This window comes from Grampus griseus (genome assembly GCF_964374135.1).
Source record: "Grampus griseus genome assembly, chromosome: 18".
Lineage (NCBI taxonomy): Eukaryota > Metazoa > Chordata > Mammalia > Artiodactyla > Delphinidae > Grampus > Grampus griseus.
Window position 1 is genome coordinate 28,875,702 of NC_139012.1, and position 22,851 is coordinate 28,898,552.

At 42.2% G+C, this 22,851-nt stretch overlaps 1 protein-coding gene across 1 annotated transcript; it reads left to right on the top strand.

Annotated features, from left to right (window-relative positions):
* Positions 1-3,699: 3,699 nt before the first annotated feature.
* Positions 3,700-9,785, top strand: KCTD12 (potassium channel tetramerization domain containing 12). The gene has a single exon (XM_082675571.1). The coding sequence runs from the start codon at positions 3,812-3,814 to the stop codon at positions 4,790-4,792; it is 981 nt and encodes a 326-aa protein (XP_082531697.1). The 5' UTR covers positions 3,700-3,811; the 3' UTR covers positions 4,793-9,785.
* The last annotated feature ends 13,066 nt before the right edge of the window (positions 9,786-22,851 follow it).

Sequence of the window (22,851 nt, forward strand, 5' to 3'; positions counted from 1 at the left end):
AGGTGGGGAAGAGATACAAATCAGATGAGAATGTAGGTCCAGAGATGTTTCCAATACCCTACACTTTAGGATAAAAGGACAGCTGTCTGTTATGGAGGAAAGTACACAGTCACTTGAAAAGAAACAATGACCATCAACGTATCCATCACTAGAAGTTGGATTGAGATGAGACACAGAGCTAGTGGCTTCCCAAATCCTCCCTTATCCTCTGACAATTAAGCATATTTAACCTATTGAAGAAGCTGAAGAGTTATGGCCCCTCCCTTCCTCTATAAACACTCAGGCCTTTAACTCCCAGCATTAAAGTTCCCTATTTTATTTCCTCTTGAATTTCATGACACCAACCAGTAGGCAGGAAATAGAACATACAAATTAACCAGAAAATTATTCCTTCAGTCTCACATCACCTGTTTCATTCATTATTATTCCTCTCATGCACAACTGAGACTTCTGTAAGGAAATCCTGATGGCTTCCTGCAGTAGACCAGCCTATGGAGGATGAATGTGTTAAGTGATGGAGAATGAAGGTAGTGTCTAGGCCTGCAGTATGGCTCACATTTGAGCTTGTGCTGATCTCTTCAAGGGCACTCTGGAGATACAAGCAGATGATACAATAGACAGACTTCTACTGTGAGATGTACCCAAATCATTCCTAACCCAGACTCCTTTCACTTGCTTTGCCCTCTGCCTGGAATGTTCTTCCTCCAGAACTTCTCATGGCTTTCTTGCTTATTATTCAGCTCAAATGCCACTTTCGTGGAGAGGCTCCCAGCCAGTCTATATAAACTAGTATCCCTGTACTCAGTCCCTCTATCTCATTTCATAATTTTATTTTCTTCATGGCATTTATCTCTACCTGAAGTAGACTTACTCATCTGTATATTTATTATCTGTCTCCCTCACAAGCCTGGAAGCTCCAAGAAAGCAGAGATTATTTTTTTTTAACATGTTGCCTAGAACATAGTAGTAGACCTTTAATAAATATTGGTGGAATAAACAAGTAGGAAACAGATATTTATCCAATGTCTATTATATGACAGTTCTGTTCTAGGCACTGGGGATGTGGTGATGAATCAAGCGAACCCAAATCTATGCTCTCTTGGACTTTCTATTCTAATGCAGGGAAACAAACAGTAAACAACTAAAGCAGGGAAATGGATGCCGCTTGGGCGGAGTTGTGCTATATTAAATAGGGTGATCAAGGGAAGGTCTTGCTGCAGAGGCTGAAGAAGGTGAGAAGGGAGACACCTGAACAAGATGAGGACGATAAGAGGGGGAGGGGAAGTGAGTCTTTCAGCACAGGGAGCAGGGAGTGCAAAGGCCCTGAGCAAACAGTAGGGGGTGGGGGCAATGTGGTTAAAGCATGGAGCTCCTGGGAGAGTGGCAGGGGACGGGTCTAAGAGGTTCTGGTGGGACAGCTCCAATCTTGTAGAGTATTGTAAGCAATGAAAGTACTTTGGTTTTTACTTTTGGTGAGATGGGAAGCCAGAGAGGGGCTTTGGACACAGTGACATGATCTGACTTAGGTTATAATAGGATCTCTCTTTTTGTTCTGGTGATAAAAGACTGTAGGAGGCAAAGGTGGAAGCAGTTAGGAGGCCAGTGCAAGAGGTGATGGGTGGCTTGGTCCTGGGTGATGGCAGGAAGGTGGTGAAACATGTTAATAGCCTGGAAGAATTCTGAAGGCAGAACTGACAGGATTTGCTGATATGATGAACAAAGTAATGATACAAAAATATGGACGGAATTGATATGAAAAAGGCTTTTCTTGGATTTACAAAAAAAGAGACTGGTTTCTTTAGGGCTTTGACACTGATATTACAAGTAGTAGCCCAGCCGCCTAGAAATTCAGCTTTGGAACTTGGAACTTTTGTGTCAGCTATTATTTATACCAAAGAACAAACAAAAAAAGAGTGGTCAAATATATTCAGTATCACAATCTGTACTTGCAGTTAAGTGAGCTGGTCTTACTTGATCTTATTTCAGTACACTGACATGGATAACTGTTCAGCAGACATAAACATTTCAAAGTAAAAATGACACACCCATGAGGAGACTGTAAAGCTCATCGGGTAGTTAAACAAAAGGTGAAACATTATTATCAAGGACAAAGATCTCGCCTGATTTATACTGATTGACAGTCTGTACTTCAAACCGATCTGATAACTGCTCAGACTTCTGACCCTTGCCTACCAGGCTACACGGAAAGCTCTGTGGAGCCTATTCCGTCTTACATTATTCTTCTACCCGGCGCGGCCGAATGAATAGCTGGTGCACAACAAATAACCATTGACTTGATGATTGCTAAACATTCTTCACTACCCTCTCTTCCGTCCTCATTCTGCAGTGCTCAGGAAGCTATTTACCAAAGTCAGAGATTAGATAATCGCTCACAGACGCGTAATGTCAGAATGTGTTGGGCGTTAGGGCACGTGGAAGGGGCCAACCGAAGCCCCACCCACCTGAGAAGTCAGGGAAGCTTTCGCGGCGGAGGAGACCTGGGTGCTGCATTGTGAAGGGCGAATACGAGTGCGAAGGGAGAGGACCGGAAGGGATCTAGAGCGGGCCTTCAAGTGTACAAGGACCCTTAGGCTAGAGGGTACTCGGAAAGGGCTGAACAGAGTGACCCAGGCCCGCGGGTGAGCCTGGACCTTTGGGAGGATAAAGACGCAGGGTTTGAAAGGTAGGTTTTCTAAATTATATTTGATCTTCAAACCCTCCGAGTTCCATAGCGCGATTCACCCGGGGCTGATAGGGCCGCGGACACGTAGCTTTCCCTTAGGCCTCACAGTGCATGCCCCTTCAGCTTGGCCAAAAAGCGGGAGTGGGGGAAGGTCGCGTCCGCCACCGGGAGGGGAACACGCCCCGAAGTCATTCCTTGAACTCACCCAAGTTCCCCTTTTGCCATTTCCTCCAATTTTGAGGCCTCCCAACTAATGAGTTTGCCTTTTTACCCAGAAAATAAACTATGGGAGAGCGTTCTACAGCAGGATACCGAGGTTAGCTTTTTGTTTCTAGGGTTTTTACGAGGCTACTCGTACGCGCGAACAAAATCTAGCTGCCTCCAGGCCGGGGCGGCCCCACCGCCTCTCCAGATTTTTTGGGCTCTCTCTAGAACTTTCAGCAACGAGACGAGCCGCGTGTTTAAAGCGGCTAGTCTCCGGGGGCAGCCAGGCCCTTCCACTCCCCGGGTGGGGGGAGCCCGAAAGTTCACGTGCTCCTTCCACAGTCTCCGGCTGCAGTTAGGAGGAGAGGGGGCGCAGTGACTGCCCCTCCAAAGAAGGTTCGTCTTCCGAAGCGGCCAAGCCCAGGTTCTGTCCGCTTTGGAAGAGGAAGAAAGTTGGGCAGGAGCGGGAAGGGGCTAGAGCACCGGGCGAGGAGGCGGTAGGGAAGTCGGGGTGTCCCGGCGGCGCGCGAGCCGGGGTGGAGCCAGCAGCCGGCCGCGGCGTCAGCGTTTCAGATGCAGATCGATTCCCCGCCCCACCACCCCCTCCCGCCCTGGGAGCGAGGCTCCGCCGCTCCGCAGCCGCCCCCGCCTTCTGCGCGCCGCGGCGCCCGGCTCTACTTAAGCAGCGCGCTGGTCGCCACCCGGCACTCCCCTGAAGCGCGCGGGCGAGGCGGGAGGAGTGCAGCGGCGCTCGCGGGGGCGCACAGAGGCGCGCTCGCGTCGTGCGCTCGGCTCCGCGCGGCTCTCGGTGGCAGCGGCGGGCCGGGGCGCAGGGCTGAACGAGCGTCCGAGAAAGGCGGCGGCGGCTGATCCGGCGCGCGGCCCGGCTCTCGGCCACTGCCCTAGCCCGGCCACCTCCTGGCCATGGCTCTGGCGGACAGCACTCGTGGACTACCCAACGGGGGTGGTGGCGGCGGCAGCGGCTCCTCGTCGTCTTCGGCTGAGCCGCCGCTCTTTCCCGACATCGTGGAGCTTAACGTGGGGGGCCAGGTGTATGTGACCCGGCGCTGCACGGTGGTGTCGGTTCCCGACTCGTTGCTCTGGCGCATGTTCACGCAGCAGCAGCCGCAGGAGCTGGCCCGGGACAGCAAAGGCCGCTTCTTTCTAGACCGAGACGGCTTCCTCTTCCGCTACATCTTGGATTACCTGCGGGACTTGCAGCTCGTGCTGCCTGACTACTTCCCCGAGCGCAGCCGGCTGCAGCGCGAGGCCGAGTACTTCGAGCTGCCGGAGCTCGTGCGCCGCCTCGGGGAGCCCCAGCAGCCCGGCCCCGGGCCGCCGCCGCCGCACTCGCGGCGCGGGGTGCAGAAGGAGGGCTCGCTGGGCGACGAGCTGCTGCCGCTCGGCTACGCGGAGCCTGAGCAGCAGGAGGGCGCCTCGGCTGGGGCGCCGTCGCCCACCCTGGAGGTGGCTAGCCGCAGCCCGTCGGGGGGCGCGGCCGGCCCGCTGCTCACGCCGTCCCAGTCGTTGGACGGCAGCCGACGCTCGGGCTACATCACCATCGGCTACCGCGGCTCCTACACCATCGGGCGGGACGCGCAGGCGGACGCCAAGTTCCGGCGAGTGGCGCGCATCACCGTGTGCGGCAAGACATCGCTGGCCAAGGAGGTCTTCGGGGATACCCTGAACGAGAGCCGGGACCCCGACCGGCCTCCGGAGCGCTACACCTCGCGCTATTACCTCAAGTTCAACTTCCTGGAGCAGGCCTTCGACAAGCTGTCCGAGTCGGGCTTCCACATGGTGGCGTGCAGTTCCACGGGCACCTGCGCCTTCGCCAGCAGCACCGATCAGAACGAGGACAAGATCTGGACCAGCTACACCGAGTACGTCTTCTGCAGGGAGTGAACTCCCCACACCCTCTTGCGACTCCAGCGCGCCCATTCCCTCTCCTTCTTGCCGGGGAAAGGGCTATAGATTTCCCCTCCCACCCCACGTTCTCCCATTCCCCTGTTCCCCACCTGCGGTAGACCCACTGACCCCTCACTTTAGTACCTGCAGCCACAGATCCTCTCGGCTTCTTCGTCTTCTCTGGACCCCACTAAAAGAGAGCGCCCAGACGTACCTCTCCACCCCATGCTTCCTCTGCCCCCGGCCTCAAACCACCCCTCCCCCGGATTGTCCTTCAGTCTGGATGTAGTGGGGCAGTGTGGCTACAAAGTCACCTAGTACCTGGGAATGACTGAATTGTTCCGAACCTAACTGGACCCTGTCCAGTGTATAGAAGATTCCTTGAAATCTTCTCAAGCCCTGATGACTCATTCGCGGTTTAAGAGAGAGAGTTGGTAGCAGTGTGTGGGAATAGTTTTGAAAGGTCATTTATTGCGTAGTCTTTTGACCCTCTTTAAAGGTGAAGTTTTAGGAGGCTGATTGAAGACTCCAGAGCTGGAATTAGGATCCCGCGGAGGCCGTTCAGGGACTATAAATGAACAAAGTTTTGAAAAGTTACAGGTAGAAGTAGGAGAAGAATATGGTGATGGCATAATGAAGGAGCGTTTGGTTTCTGTGCAGATTTAAAGGTCTTCGCCTGTGGTTTATACTTGTAGAAAGTTCCCCTCCTGCCTGAAGAGGCACCCTTTCTCCTGGGCTCACCGCCAGAAGCCCTTGGTTCGACTGCTTGACATGGCACCCGTTATTGGCAAGAGGGGGAAAGAGAGAATGACAGCTCAGGTCGCCGAGCATTGCGGGAGGTCACCTGGCTGTGACTGTGAACGGAGCGGGGTAGTAATGCACGTCGTGGGTATTAAGAAAACCTGTATTATTGCAGTGACTGTCAGTAGGACCTTAGCTCTTAAGCCTTGGGGGGTGGGGTGGGGAGGGAGGAAGGAGGGTAGGAGGGGTGGGAAGGGAGGAGCGGATATACTCATTTATTATTTGAAAGTTGGAAGTTTGTACCGTCCGTCTGAGTACATGCACATTAACAAAATAGCACACGAAAACATGCAAAGCATTTTGTAAAGGTGAATCACAGATCTACTCTCACCTGGCAGTTTATTGAACTAACTGTTTTGCTGATACTTATATAACCTAACCAAAGAGTTACCCAGTAGGGTTTTAGTTTTTGAACTTTATTTTCTTGTTGATTATAAGTCCTGATTTTAAAATCTATTTCCTTGAACAAAATATGTTGATTTAGGTTACTTAGACTTAAGTTCTCTTATTAAAAATCCTAACTGTCTGCAAGCCCAGCCAATGTTGACTTCTGGGCAAACCTGAAAAATGCCACTTTGATGCAGGTTGTTTGAAGTTAAGGTGGAATCTTTTCGAATGACAGAGCTGCAGAGAATAGAATCGCCAAGGGCTGCCATCTGTAGACAGCTGTAAAGTGGAATATTTTTAAATGAAGGCAAATAAGTACTTAAAAGTGAGCTGAGCAATAAAATTGTGTTCCACGTAAATGCAACTGAAACAGAAGGAGACCTGGTTGCCTTATACCTTTACTCTAACATGGAATAAATCCCCACTGTATATCGTATCTACACTGTAAGTGAAGGGAAATGAATCCTTGTCTCTCATGCTGTGAGGCTCCTTTGGATATTCTGTGATGATGGAGAAGCCTGTCCTTTTTCATTTGTTTCAGCATCATTCTCTTGAAGTAGGTTTTTAAAAGATTTTGTAAGAGTCGTTTTCAGTGTTTAAATTAGCGCTATTTTTTCTTCTTTTTAAAAATGAATCTTGTACTGTATCTTACTATATGTCCATAACAGATGTTAAGAATTGGAACAGTTTTATTATTAGACTCACGTGATCCAATCTGTATATACCATATATAAACATTTTACATGAATCACTTAGTTTTTTAATTAATTTACTAATGCTATAAACGTTCCTGTCTTTACCCCCAGTAACTTGCATCAGATGGTGTATATACTAAAGCAACATGTTTCAATGAGTTTCTTATATCCTTGTCTATTGGGAAATTGGGTTAGGAAAAAAATACATAAAGCTGAGTTTGCCCCATACTTTTTGCTTGGATATTAGTTGTATACTAATATGTCGATTAATTGTCTACATAAACCACGGTGCCTGTATTTTTAATCCACCAATTCTTTTTTTTTTTTTTAATTGGGGAAGAGAAAGATTTGAGGTCTTTTGTTGGAGGTGCCTGCTTAGAAAAGTAAGGTTAGCTTTACAATTACAAAGACCGTAATTGTAAGGGAAGCAGAAACATTCAGGAAGTCACACTTGCTTATGTGTTGGGTGTATTCTCGGGCTAGGTAACACATCAGAACTTACCCCTGTTTCAAGCCTGAAGTGATTTGGGAATGTCACTCACTGGCCAAAAGTAAGTGTCACAGAGACTTCTGCACCCTATGTGGTATTCTGTTAGATTGTGCAACAAAAAGCACATAATTGAGAACATCTTGGGACAGATCAAAGCCACTGACGTATGGCAAGACTCAGAGATTTCTGATTTGCCTTGTTAAATCTGCTCAGCTCCAGGAGTCACAGGAAATTGCTCAAGTTTTGTCTCTGCCACCCAAGTCTTAAAAGTTTTATCTTGTAAAACTTTGAGTTGAACTGTTTCACAGCTTTGTGCATGCACGTCTCACTCCTCCACACATCCTTGCTGCCCCGCAGTACTCCCTAACCCCTTTCATTATCTCAAGGACTGGGAATTGAATGGTTAGAGATGGTAAACCAACCTTTTTTCTATGATGACTGTCCCCTCTAAAGTTGGAAGTTGATACATGACAAATTCTACCTTAGCCCAAAGTAAAGGCTGGGTAGGAAACTCATTTTTACATTGGGTGGATACTATAACTGAGATAAGATGACTTGGCCTCTGCACTTTTGGGTCCCTTATTCACCATGTGTTCTGAGCCACAGAAGGACCCTTAGTGGTCTACAAAGTGGGCTGGAGTGTTGGTTGTCATCTGTGAGCTTGGATGAGATATTGAGCGTCCATTTGAGTAAGCTCTCCAAAGACATTCAGTAACCTGGGAGGGTGTCATAAATTATTCAGAAATTATGACTGCATTAATCTGACTCAGTGTAGCATGCATTTACATATGTAATGGCTCTAATTACCATTTGGTTCATAAATACAACTGAGTGACATTAGATTTTAATAACAAATTTAACTTTTTAAAAAAGAATGGTTGACAGTGGTGGTTAAAAAACAGGTACCATGTTCAGTGCTTTTGCACCAAGTGTTTGACATATTGTCTGTTTTTTAAAACATGTAGACTATGAACCATGTTCATTTTAGTTTTTCAAATTACGTGTTGTGGAAAATATTCCTTGAATGTGTGGGACTTAAATATTTTCCCTTTCAGTACGATTTTTATTCTTGTGTTTGATTTGGTTTTTGCATTGATAGCAAAGTGATAATTTATAATACTAGACAAAATTGTCTTCTCTTTCAAACCAGATCCATATATATATAAGGAGCCTGTTGCTTTTCTGGGGAAATGCATAATCTGTGAATTCTCAGACAAAATAGGCAACTGGCATGCTCATAACATATTCCAATTTTTATTGGAATTTTCCATGGAATGTTATTATTACATTAAAGCCATGTAAGGTGAGGCTTTGATAATTTTTTACTTTTTAAATTATGGTAAATTCTAATCTAATATTCAAAAACATTTTTGTACTCCACATGAAAAGTGATAAATGATAGTGCAGGCATTTAGAACAGTATTGACTGGAGGCATTGAATTCCTTAAGAATTTCTTTTATAATCTAAATCATAAATACTTTACTCAGTTGACTTAAATTTCAAAATTGTAAACTGAATATTTTATTGTAAACCTACCAGAGTAAATAAATCCTTTGGAATTTTTTTCTGTTTTTCCTTATTATAACTCATTTAAAAGCTGAATTAGTTTTCTTAGATAACCTAAATCTATCTCTTGAGAAATAAATAAAATAGTCTTGTGTTTCCAGTGGCTATAGTACCTAAAATAGGCTTTCCTAGAGCCAGAAACATGCTATGTTGAAGTTAACTTTTCTTTGTCACAGTTTTGGATGATAAACATCTAAAAGTATTAATGTTTGAAGATTTCTATTCTCTACTGGGGCCCTTGAAACTAAGATGGAAGAAATTCAACCAGAATATTTACATTAGAGTATAAGCTCGTGTGGTAGGAAGCTGAACTAGTTGACCAAGAATTCTTGTCACCTTATACATTTTGTGATTTTTTTCCAAGGTTTTTTTCTTTTTTTAATTCTAAATGTGTTTTGAGGTACGTGAACATTAATTGTAATGTAAACTATTATACAACTGTCTTTCTGACTTTATAGGCTGGTGAATTTTGCTATTGATATTGAATACAAATGATGACAATTCATTTATGACCACTCAAACAGCATTTGTGACATTTAATGACAAAGGTTAAAACATCCATTGTGGATATTAATTTTGAAGATGCAAATTACGCGTTATTTAAATTTTTCTGGGCATCTGAAAAACTCTTACCTGAGAAACAATGTAAGATTCCCTCAGAGTTATCTGGGATTATGAAATTGTTGAAAATATTATATGCTCAGTGATACGTATCACTGAGCCATTTTCTCAAAATTGAAGGAGAAAGGGAAAAAATCATTATACAATTATCAGGCTTTCTAATGAAACAGAAAGCCAAGAAAAAGAAAAATCCTTTTATATTTTAAGAACTGAGGAAGTTTTTTCAGACATGCCCAAACTTTAAGTGAGAATTTCTTCAACCATCTAAATGCTCTAGAGATTTTGGTTCTCTCTCTGTGTTCACAACCAGTTGTATAACAGAAATCCTCAATATTGCTTTCCTCCCTGCGTGTGAAGTAATGAATCATTGATTATGTGACTTGTGATGTATTCTATTAAACACTAAAGAATAAAACATTCACCCTTTAATTATTCGTCTTGGCTCTTTGGTATGGCTCAAACACTGGTCTAATTTCATTTCAGGGGTTCTCTGAACACTGGGAATGCTTCCTAAATTGTTGTAGGGCTAATGGCGTCAGAAGGACTCCTCACTGGGTAATTGGCGAGGAGGGCCAGGAATGAATGGGCCCTTTCCCCAGAGTTTATTGTCAAAAACCCCTGTTGTCAAGGTGGTTTGGTCCTCAATGTGGAGTAAAAGTCCTTCACAAACATTTTCTTTGACCACAGTCTTGGCAACACGTGTGAATTACTTTGAACATGGGGGATGTAGGTAGAGATGACCTCTTAAAGTTTGTGGGGAAAAGGAAATAGATGCTGCGAGATGGGCCTTAATAAAAAGTATAATGCATGAAGATAAAATTCTAAAGAATGTGGGGAGAGGCTCTGCATTTCGGATATAGGGGCTCTTTCCTGAACCATCCTCAGTCACTGATGTCCCCCGTCTCGAGAGAAAGCATAGTGTCTCCCACGTTGAGAAATCACAGAAGTTGGAGCCCATCACACCAGCCCCGGGCTGCTGGACTGTGGCCAGGAAGCAGTGAGTCAGGTGGGCAGTGAGGCAGGCTTTGCCCTTCCTCTTTGCTTTTGCCTTTACTTCCTCCAGATAGCTTTTGTTTTAGTTTTTGAAAAGTTTATGGTGAAAAATTTAAGCAATATAAGAGTGTGTATCGTAAAAAGTAGATCTCCACCCTCCAGTAACCCCTAGTTTTTCCCAGGGATAATCACTAGTGCATTTACAGAGACATTACATATAAATGAATGAATATATGAATGAATGAATACATAACTAATTCCCCTCTTTTTTTGTATTCACTAGAATTTATGCCTATTCCTTGCCTTGCTTTCTTCTCTTAACCACTTATCCTGGAGCTCCTGCAATGCATGCTCGTACACGTAACAATGATCTATCTACCTCATCTTATTTAATGGCTACATGATACTGTGCATGAAATGCCATTGTCTAGATGTGCTGTCATTTATTTTACCAGTCTTTCTTTGATGGGCGTTTAAATTTCCAGGTTTTTAAAAAAATTTCTACTTCAAAGAGTGCTGTATTGAATATCTTTTTACATAAATGCAAATATACCTGAGTCTTTTTTGTATGAAGTGATGCCAAGAGAGAAAGCACCTGGAGGTACTTTTTTCTTCTTTAAGAACTATGGAAATAATAGGATTCATTGGAAGCTCTCAAGGGAATGTGGATGATGGTGGTGTGAAATAACTCTAGAATCATTAGGTATACAAGTGTGAAGTTCTGCGTAGCTTTCACATTAAGGACAAGCCCCCCTCACACACACACACACTAAAAACACACACACTTTTTTTTTTGATTTCTTTTTTAAAATATATATTTTTATATAGCAGGTTCTTATTACTTATCTATTTTATACATGTTAGTATATATATGTCAATCCCAATCTCCCAATTCATCCCCCCCCCCCACTGCTTTCCTGCCTTGGTGTCCATACATTTGTTCTCTTCATCTGTGTCTCAATTTCTGCCTTGCAAACTGGTTCATCTGTACCATTTTTCTAGATTCCACATACATGCGTTAATATATGATATTTCTTTTTCCCTTTCTGACTTACTTTGCTCTGTATGACAGTCCCTAGGTCCATCCACGTCTCTGCAAATGACCACTTTCGTTCCTTTTTATGGCTGAGTAATATTCCATTGTATATATGTACCACATCTTCTTTATCCATTCATCTGTCAATGGGCATTTAGGTTGCTTCCATGACCTGGCTATGGTAAATAGTGCTACAATGAACATTGGGGTGCATGTGTCTTTTTGAATTATGGTTTTCTCAGGGTATATGTCCAGTAGTAGGATTGCTGGGTCATATGGTAATTCTATTTTTAGTTTTTTAAGGAACCTCCATACTGTTCTCCATAGTGGCTGTATTGAACATTCCCACCAACAGGGCAAGAGGTTCCCTTTTCTCCACACCCTCTCCAGCATTTGTTGTTTGTAGATTTTCTAGTGATGCCCATTCTAACCGGCATGAGGTGGTACCTGATTGTACTTTTGATTTCCATTTCTCTAATAATTAGTTAGTGTTGTTGAGCAGCTTTTCATGTGCCTCTTTGCCATCTGTATGTCTTCTTTGGAGAAATGTCTATTTAGGTCTTCTGCCCATTTTTTAATTGGGTTGTTTGTTTTTTTAATATTGAGCTGAATGAGCTGTTTATATATTTGGGAGATTAATCCTCGCCCGTTGATTCATTTGCAAATATTTTCTGCCATTCTGAGGGTTGTCTTCTTGTCTTGTTTATAGTTTCCTTTGCTGTGGAAAACCTTTTAAGTTTCATTAGGTCCCATTTGTTTTGTTTTTATTTCCATTACTCTAGGAGGTGGATCAAAAAAGATATTGCTGTGATTTATGTCAAAGAGTGTTTTTCCTATGATTTCCTCTAAGAGAGTTTTATAGTGTCTGGTCTTACATTTAGGTCTTTAATCCATTTTGAGTTTATTATTGTGTATAGTGTTAGGGAGTGTTCTAATTTCATTCTTTTACATGCAGCTGTCCAGTTTCCCCAGCACCACTTATTGAAGAGACTGTCTTTTGTCCATTGTATAGCCTTGCCTCCTTTGTCATAGATTAGTTAACCATAGGTGTGTGGGTTTATCTCTGGGCTTTCTATCTGGTTCCATTGATCTGTATTTCTGTTTTTGTGCCAGTACCATATTGTCTTGATTACTGTAGCTTTGTAGTATAGTCTGAAGTCAGGGGGTCTGATTGTTCCAGTTCCGTTTTTTTCCCTCAAGATTGCTTTGGCTATTCTGGGTCTTTTGTGTCTCCATACAAATTTTAAGATACTTTGTTCTAGTTCTGTAAAAAAATGCCATTGGTAATTTGATAGGGATTGCATTGAATCGGTAGATTTCTGTGGGTAGTATAGTCATTTTCACAATATTGATTCTTCCAGTCAAAGAATATGGTATATCTCTCCTTCTGTTTGTGTCATCTTTGATTTCTTTAATCAGTGTCTTATAATTTTCTGAATATAGGTCTTTTACCTCCTTAGGTAGGTTTATTTCTAGGTATTTTATTCTTTTTGTTGCAGTGGTGAATGGGATTGTTTCCTTAATTTCTCTTTCTGATCTTTCATTGTTAGTGTATAGGACTGCACAAGATTTCTGTGCATTAACTTTGTATCCTTCAACTTTACCAAATGCATTGATTAGTTCTAGTAGTTTTCTGGTGGCATCTTTAGGATTATGTATGTATAGTATCATGTCATCTGCAAACAGTGACAGTTTTACTTCTTCCTTTCCAATTTGTGTTCCTTTTTTTTTCTTTTTCTTCTCTGATTGCTGTGGCTAGCACTTCCAAAACCATGTTGAATAATAGTGGCAAGAGTGGACATCCTTGTCTTGTTCCTGATCTTAGAGGAAATGCTATCAGCTTTTCACCATTGAGAATGATGTTTGCTGTTTGTCATATATGGCCTTTACTATGTTGAGGTAGGTTCCCTCTATGCCCATTCTCTGGAGAGTTTTTATCATAAATGGGTGTTGAATTTTGTCAAAAGCTTTTTCTGCATCTATTGAGATGATCATATGGTTTTTCTTCTTCAGTTTGTTACTGTGGTGTATCACATTGATTAATTTGCATATACTGAAGAATCCTTGCAAGCCTGTGATAAATCCCACTTGATTATGGTGTGTGATCCTTTTAATGTGTTGTTGGTTTCTGTTTGCTAGTATTTTGTTGAGAATTTTTGCATCTATATTCATCAGTGATATTGGTCTGTAATTTTCTTTTTTTATAGTATCTTTGTCTGGTCGTGGTATCAGGGTGATGGTGGCCTTGTTGAATGAATTTGGGAGTGTTCCTTCCTCTGCAGTTTTTTTTTTTTTTTTTTTTCCAGTACATGGGCCTCTCACTGCTGTGGCCTCTCCAGACGCGCAGGCTCAGCGGCCACGGCTCACGGGCCCAGCTGCTCTGCGGCATGTGGGATCTTCCTGGACCGGGGCACGAACCCGTGTCCCCTGCATCGGCAGGTGGACTCTCAACCACTGCGCCACCAGGGAAGCCCCCTCTGCAGTTTTTTACAAGAGTTTGAGAAGGATGGGTGTTAGCTCTTTTCTAAATGTTTGATAGAATTCACCTGTAAATCCGTCTGGTCCTGAACTTCTCTTTGTTGTAAGATTTTTAATCACAGTTTCAATTTCATTACTTGTGATTGGTCTGTTCATATTTTCTATTTCTTCCTGGTTCAGTCTTGGAAGGTTATACCTTTCTGAGAATTTGTCCATTTCTTCCAGGTTGTCGATTTTATTGGCATAGAGTTGCTTGTAGTAGTCTCTTATGATGCTTTGTATTTCTGTGGTGTCCATTGTAACTTCTCCTTTTTTATTTCTTTTTTCTTTTTCTTTATACAGCAGGTTCTTATTAGTTATCATTTTATACATATTAGTGTATATATGTCAATTCCAACCTCCCAAATCATCACGCCACCACCACCCTCGCCACTTTCCCCCCTTGGTGTTCATATATTTGTTCTGTACATCTGTGTCTCGATTTTTACCCTGCAAACCAGTTCATCTGTACCATTTTTCTAGATTCCACATATGTGCGTTAATATACGATATTTGTTTTACTCTTCCTGACTTAGTTCACTCTGTATGACAGTCTGTAGATCCATCCACGTCTCTACAAATGACCCAATTTCATTCCTTTTTATGGCTGAGTAATATTCCATTATGTATATGTACCACATCTTCTTTATCCATTCATCTGTCATTGGACATTTAGGTTGCTTCCATGTCCTGGCTATGGTAAATAGTGCTGCAGTGAACATTGGGGTGCATGTGTCTTTTTTTTTTTTTTTTTTTTTTGCGGTACGCGGGCCTCTCACTGCTGTGGCCTCTCCCGTTGTGGAGTACAGGCTCCAGATGCGCAGGTTCAGCGGCCATGGCTCACGGGCCCAACTGCTCCGCAGCATATGGGATCCTTCCGGACTGGGGCACGAACTCGTGTCCCCTGCATCGGCAGGCGGACTCTCAACCACTGTGCCATCAGGGAAGCCCGCATGTGTCTTTTTGAATTATGGTTTTCTCTGGGTATATGCCCAGTAGTGGGATTGCTGGGTCGTATGGTAGTCTATTTTTAGTTTTTAAGAAACCTCCATACTGTTCTCCATAGTGACTGTATCAATTTACATTCCCACCAACAGTGCAAGAGGCTTCCCTTTTCTCCACACCCTCTCCAGCATTTGTTGTTTGTAGATTTTCTGATGATGCCCATTCTGACAGATGTGACGTGATACCTCATTGTAGTTTTGATTTGCATTTCTCTAATGATTAGTGATGCTGAGCAGCTTTTCATGTGCTTCTTGGCCATCTGTGTGTCTTCTTTGGAGAAATGTCTTTTTAGGTCTTCTGCCCATTTTTGGATTGGGTTATTTGTTTTTTTTAATATTGAGCTGCATGGGCTGTTTATATATTTTGGAGATTATTTATATATATAGTATATTTTGGAGATTAATCCTTTGTCCATTGCTTCGTTTGCAAATATTTTCTCCCATTCTGAGGGTTGTCTTTTCGTCTTGTTTATGGTTTCCTTTGCTGTGCAAAAGTTTTACAGTTTCTTAAGGTCCCATTTGTTTATTTTTGTTTTTATTTCCCCTTCTCTAGGAGGTGTGTCCAAAAGGATCCTGCTGAAATTTATGTCATAGAGTGTTCTGCCTATGTTTTCCTCTAAGAGTTTTATATTTTCCAGTCTTACATTTAGGTGTCTACTCCATTTTGAGTTTATTTTTGTGTATGGTGTTAGGGAGTGTTCTAATTTCATTCTTTTACATGTAGCTGTCCAGTTTTCTCAGCACCACTTATTGAAGAGACTGTCTTTTCTCCATTGTATAGCCTTGCCTCCTTTGTCATAGATTAGTTGACCATAGGTGTGTGAGTTTATCTCTGGCCTTTCTATCCTGTTCCATTGATCTATATTTCTGTTTTTGTGCCAGTACCATATTGTCTTGATTACTGTAGCTTTGTAGTATAGTCTGAAGTCAGGGGGTCTGATTGTTCCAGCTCCGTTTTTTTCCCTCAAGATTGCTTTGGCTGTTCTGGGTCTTTTGTGTCTCCATACAAAATTTGAGATACTTTGTTCTAGTTCTGTAAAAAAATGCCATTGGTAATTTGATAGGGATTGCATTGAATCTGTAGATTGCTTTGGGTACTATAGTTATTTTCACAATATTGATTCTTCCAATGTAAGAACATGGTATATCTCTCCCTCTGTTTGTATCATCTTTAATTTCTTTCAGCAATGTCTTATAATTTTCTGCATACAGGTCTTTTGTCTCCCTAGGTACGTTTATTGCTAGGTATTTTATTCTTTTTGTTGCAATGGTAAATGGGAGTGTTTCCTTAATTTCTTTTTCTGATTTTTCATTGTTGGTGTGTAGGAATGCCAGAGACGTCTGTGCATTAATTTTGTATCCTGCAACGTTACCAAATTCATTGATTAGTTCTAGTAGTTTTCTGGTAGCATCTTTAGGATTTTCTATGTATAGATCATGTCATCGGCAAACACTGACAGTTTTACTTCTTCTTTTCCAGTGTGTATTCCAGTGTGTATTCCAGTGTGTATTTTTCTTTTTCTTCTCTGATTGCCATGGCTAGGACTTCCAAAACCATGTTGAATAATAGTGGTGAGAGAGGACATCCTTGTCTTGTTCCTGATCTTAGAGGAAATGCTTTCAGTTTTTCACCATTGAGAATGATGTTTTCTGTGGGTTTGTCATATATGGCCTTTATTATGTTGAGGTAGGTTCCCTGTATGCCCACTTTCTGAAGAGTTTTTATGATAAATGGGTGTTGAATTTTGTCAAAAGCTTTTTCTGCATCTATTGAGATGATCATATGGTTTTTCTTCTTCAGTTTGTTAATATGGTGTAATACATTGTTTGATTTGTGTGTATTGCAGAATCCTTGCATGCCTGTGATAAATTCCACTTGATCATGGTGTATGATCCTTTTAATGTGTTGTTGGATTCTGTTTGGTAGTATATTTTTGAGAATTTTTGCATCTGTATTCATCAGTGATGTTGGTCTGTAATTTTCTCTTTTTTGTAGTATCTTTGTCTGGTTTTGGTATCAGGTTATGGTGGCCTCATAGAATGAGTTTGGGAGTATTCTTTCCTCTGAAATTTTTTGGAAGAGTTTGAGAAGGATGGGTGTTAGGTCTTCTCTAAATGTTTGATAGAATTCACCTGTGAAGCCATCTGGTCCTGGACTTTTGTTTGTTGGAAGATTTTTAATCACAGTTTCAATTTCATTACTTGTGATTGGTCTCTTCATACTTTCTATTTCTTCCTAGTTCAGTCTTGGAAGGTATACCTCTCTAAGAATTTGTCTGTTTCTTCCAGGTTGTCCATTGTACTGTCATAGCGTTGCTTGTAGTAGTCTCTTAGGATGCTTTTTATGTCTGTGGTGTCGTATTTTTTTTTTTCATTTCTAATTTTATTGATCTAAGTCCTCTCCCTCCTGATGAGTCTGGCTAATGGTTTATCAATTTTGTTTACCTTCTCAAAGAACCAGCTTTTAGTTTTATTGATCGATGCTATTGTCTACTTTGTTTCTGTTTCATTATTTTTGCTCTGATCTTTATGATTTCTTCCCTTCTACTAACTTTGGGTTTTGTTTGTTCTTCCTTCTCTAGTTCCTTTAGGTGTAAGGTTAGATTGTTTATTTGAGATGTTTGTTGTTTCTTGAGGTAGGCTTGTATGGCTATAAACTTCCCTATTACAGCTGCTTTTGCTGCATCTCATAGGTTTCGGATCGTCATGTTTCATTCTCATTTGTCTCTAGGTATTTTTTGATTTCCTCTTTGATTTCGTCAGTGATCTCTTGGTTATTTAGTAACGTATTGTTTAGCCTCCATGTGTTTGTGTTTTTTTCGGTTTTTTCCCTGTAATTGATTTCTAATCTCATAGTGTTGTGGTCAGAAAAGATGCTTGATATAATTTCAATTTTCTTAAGTTTACTGAGGCTTGATTTGTGACCCAAGATGTGATCTATCCTGGAGAATGTACTGTGCGCACTTGAGAAGAAACTGTAATCTGCTGTTTTGGGATGGAATGTCCTATAAATATCAGTTAAATCTGTCTGCTCTATTGTGTCATTTAAAGCTTGTGTTAAAGCTTGGGTCTAGTGGTGGGTAGAGCTGGCTGTTGCTCTGGTGTGCTGAGCTCAGTAAAACTTTAATCTGCTTGTTTGCTGATGGGTGAGGCTGGGTTCCCTCCCTGTTTGTTGTTTGGCCTGAGGCAATGCAGCACTGGAGCCTACCCGGGCTCTTTGGTGGTCTGCTCTAATGGCAGACTCTGGGCGTGCTCTCTCCAAGGAGTACTTCCCAGAAATTCTGCTGCCAGTGTCCTTGTCCTCACGATGAGCCCCAGCTTCCCCCCCGCCTCTGCAGCAGACCCTCCAACACTAGCAGGTAGGTCTGGTTCAGTCTCCGATGGGGTCACTGCTCCTTCCTCTGGGTCCTGATGCGCACATTATTTTGTGTGTGCCCTCCAGGAGTGGAGTCTCTCTTTCCCCCAGTCCTGTCGAAGTCCTGTAACCAAATCCCGCCCGCCTTCAAAGTCTGATTCTCTAGGAATTCCTCCTTGCCTTGCCGGACCCCCAGGTTGGGAAGCCTGACCTGGGGCTCAGAACCTACACTCCAGTGGGTGGACTTCTGTGGTGTAAGTGTTCTCCAGTTTGTGAGTCACCCACCCAGCAGTTATGGGATTTGATTTTACTGTGATTGCGCCCCTCCTACCATCTCATTGTGGCTTCTCCTTTGTCTTTGGATGTGGGGTATCTTTTTTGGTGAGTTCCAGTGTCTTCCTGTCAATGATTGTTCAGAGGTTAGTTGTGATTCCGGTGCTCTCACAAGAGGGAGTGAGCACACGTCCTTCTACTCTGCCATCTTGAACGAGTCCCCCCCTTTTTTCTATTTCTGAAGGTCCTCCCCTCTCTGTTTTTTTTTTTTTTTTTTTTTTGTACATGGGCCTCTCACTGTTGTGGCCTCTCTGGTTGCAGAGCACAGGCTCCGGATGCGCAGGCTCGGCGGCCATGGCTCATGGGCCCAGCCTCTCCGCGGCATGTGGGATCTTCCCGGACCGGGGCACAAACCTGTGTCCCCTGCATTGGCAGGCGGACTCTCAACCACTGTGCCACCAGGGAAGCCCCCCCACTCTGTTTTTATTCTAGTTTTTTTTTCGTTAATTATGGCTGATGCTTGGTTTGTAAGAATGTAGTACGGAAGAGGAACTACAACGTATCCCATATTTCTTAACGAGGCACTTCTTGGGGGAGTTGGAAAAGGATGGGAAGCTATAAAGTGAATATGGGACACCTTCCTGGAACATCGGTTTAGCTAATTGAGGTGTGGATGTATGAGTTGGGGAATTAAGTCGGTTCACTGGAAATTTACATGAATTTAAAAGACAAAAGTCCTAAACATTAAAGATATACTGAACTTGTAGAATTACAGGGAGGAGTTCACCTTCATTTGTGGTTAAGAACTTGGTGGTGGAGGGGTGGGGTGGGGGGGTGGGAGGAAGGGAGACGTGGGAGGGAAGAGATGTGGGAGCATGTGTATGTGTATAGCTCATTCGCTTTGTTGTAGGCAAGGGGCTAGCACACCATGGTAGAGCAGTTATACTCCAGTGGAGATGTGAAAAAAAAAAATTATATGAGAAAGTAAATAAAAAACAACAACATGTAAAAAAAAAAAAAGAACTTGGTGATGGGGGTGGTGGTGATGGGGTTGAAAACTGCTGGTATCTGCTGGGCTTGTATTTGATGGATAGTTTAGGGAAATATTAGTCTCTCAAGTTCTCCGCTTCACTCTGCTCACAAAATAAGTTTCAAGGCCAATGCTCCTTTGGAGCCAGAAATCACCTCTCCTTCTACTCACAGATAAGAGTGGCCTATGGGGCTGAGTAAAAAAGAGGTATCACGGGCCACTTTAAGTCATTAGCTTTTAACTTGGTCCTGCAACATTTCTCCATGTACAACCACTCAGTCACTCATTCATTCAAAATCTCTTGAGTACCTACTATGTGCTGGACTGTGCCAGTCTGATATAGATACACGAATGAGTAAGCACTGAGAATTAGTAAGGGGGCTGAATGAATAATGACAAAATAAGTAGGAAGTGCAGTGCTGGGATAGTCTGAGAAGTTATAGGAGTGAGAAAGGGGGATATCTAACTCCTGCCATAGACTTGCTAGAGGAGGAGATGCCAGAAGTGAGGCTTAAAGGTAGAGAAGAGGAAGTGGAGGTGCCTTCTAAGCAGAGGCCAACTTAATGAGGAAAGACCTGGAGATAGTAAGAACCAGAAACTCATGGGAAAAAAAGCCCCCTGCCCCCCCCCCAAAAAACCCACAGCCAAAAAAAAACTGAAAAAGCCCACCAACCAAACAAAAAACAGCTGAAGGGACAATGAGAGCCTCACATACCATGTTGAAGGATTTGGACATTAGTTATTAGGGATGAAGAGTTTTAAGCAAGTGTGGAATAATCAGAGGATTCCTTTTTGCAAAGACCCCTTGAGGCTCTGTGGGGGATGTGTTTGGTGGGCACAGCAAGTTAGAAACTACTTAGGCAGCTGTTTATGGGGTAAGGTTTATGTACATTAAGTCACATGCAGAGCACCTGGCTGCAGGGGTGGGATAAGGTTTTGTTCACCTTTCTTCTCCCTTCAAACCTCTCAGGTCATGCAATTTTACATGAGATTCGGTTGCAATAATATTGGGAACACCGTGTTTGAATGAGAAACTCTTTTTTTCTGCTCATCCCTAGATCTCATCATCAAGAGACATATTAGGGAGTGTTGAGAGGGACATAATAAATTATTTATTTAGTAGGTAGTTTATCAAGCACCTGCTGTAATGCGTCAAGAATGCTGAAATAGCAGCTCATCTGTTCAACTTTCAACAATCATTAATTGAGCCCCTAATATATTTGAGACACAGGCATATCCTTTCAGGTGTGTTTTCCTTACCTTCAACAACAGAGAGCAAAATGGTGAACAGGTCAGTTAAAGGGCCTTTACCTCTGGAACTACCAAAAATCACAGAAAACTTAGCCATGTTAGGCCTTACACACTTTGCATGTTTGCACTTCCCCCCTACAATTTAAAAAATATTGATACATTTAATAGCTACTAGGAATGATACCCTGTGCGTGTTGCCCCCCCTCTTCCCACCCACCTGGTTTTTCAAAGTGGAAAAGATGAAGCACAGTAATGGCAGATTCTAAAATTTTGGGCTTCTCTTTTGTTATAGTAGCTGACATCAATTTCCCAAATTATTTACAAATTATTCCTCATGAATTCATTCTGTTACTTTCTGAGTGGGTGAGAAAGAATCCAAGGTAAGAGCAAGCCCTCATTTCTGTATATAAAAGGAAAGGGGAGTAGAAGTATTTTCTTATTTAGCCTTTATCTTTCTTCTTTGGAAAGCATTGAATAAAAGTCACAGGTTAGAGTGAGAGGAATGTAAGGGAAATGAAACTAGGATTTTAGATTTCCTGGTGACGTGGGTTGCTTACTTCTACTTTATGGCGTGGTCTTAATATTCACTCACCTTTGACCTCTATCTGCCCATTCGTAGGAGGGGGAAAAAAGCATTTATTTCTTTATTTTTGTTTCAGGGCTCCATGCTGCCTAGCACATAATAGATCTTCAGTAAAAATTTGTTGAATAAATGAATGAATGCTTATGTTAATTTAGGTATTAAGGAGAAAAAGAACTAACTTAAAATTGCCCTTAACTTTTTTGATAACACTACCAAGAATCAATTATCCCTCTGTGTACCTATATATGTGTTTTTTTTGAGAAATTTCTAACTGTAGTTTTCATAAATAAATACATAAAAATGACTATCCTTCTCTTTGAATTGAAAGTCAGAGTTTATGATGAGACCTAAGCTGATTTGGGCATTTGTTTCTGAATAGTTATTAGGTGGCAGCTGCTCCAAAGCCCAAAATACTTGACAACATTTCCATTTTATGATGGAAGTTAAGTTCACTGACAGCCATATTATGGGCTTTCCCCTAGGGCTGTTATTTGTCACACAGTTTTGAAAATCTTAACTGGAAAGTTTCAAGAGGTGCCTCTTAAGAGTTGTAGGAAAGAAATTTGACTTCCCTGAAATGCTAGAGTATACAGTTCCAAATGTTCAGCTGGTGAGAGTTGTGGGTTTTTTAAATGACAGTTTCAGGGACTTTTAAAAAATAAATGACCTGTACAATGATGCTCCGACCTTACAAAAGCAGATATGTTTTTTTTTTTTTCTCTGCTCAGAACCATGTGTATTCAAAGTATAAATTCTCTCCCTGAGTTTATGTCAGAAACACAGCTGTAAGGTCAAAGTTTTATCCTCGGGATCTGAGAAGGTTTATTTTAAAACGTGAGCAAGAAAAAAAACAGTGCTAAGGACTGAATGTTTATGTCCTCCCAAAATTCATATGTTGAAATCCCAACCCCCAATGTGATGGTGTTTGATGGTGGGGATTTGGGGAGGTGATTAGGTCATGAGGATGGAGCCGTTATGAATGAGGTTACTGTCCTTATAAAAGAGACCCCAGAGAAAAGAATTTGGAAAAGAATAGATACATGTATATGTATAACTGAATTGCTTTGCTGTACACCTGAAACTAACACAACATTGTTAATCAACTATACTCCAATATAAAATAAAAAGTTAAAAAAAAGAGACCCCAGAGAGACCCCTCGTTTCTCCCACCATGTGAAGACACATGAGAAGACAGGTGTCTAGAACCAGAAAGCAGCCCCTCATCAGACAACAAATCTGCCAGCTCCTTGATCTTGGACTTCTCAGCCTCCAGAACTGTGAGAAGCAAATGTTTGTTGTTTAAGCTAGCCAGTCTATGGTATTTTTGTTACAGCAGCCCAAACTGACTATGACAAAGTTTCACAACAGTGAAACTTCCTTATATTGTTGTTCTATTTCTCCCCTGTAATGCATAGTCTTCTTCTACCCAGCATCTTAAAAGAATTCTCAAAAA

Bases quoted from the DNA above. Each gene is read 5' to 3' on its own strand.
- KCTD12 (XM_082675571.1), top strand. From the start codon at position 3,812: ATGGCTCTGGCGGACAGCACTCGTGGACTACCCAACGGGGGTGGTGGC.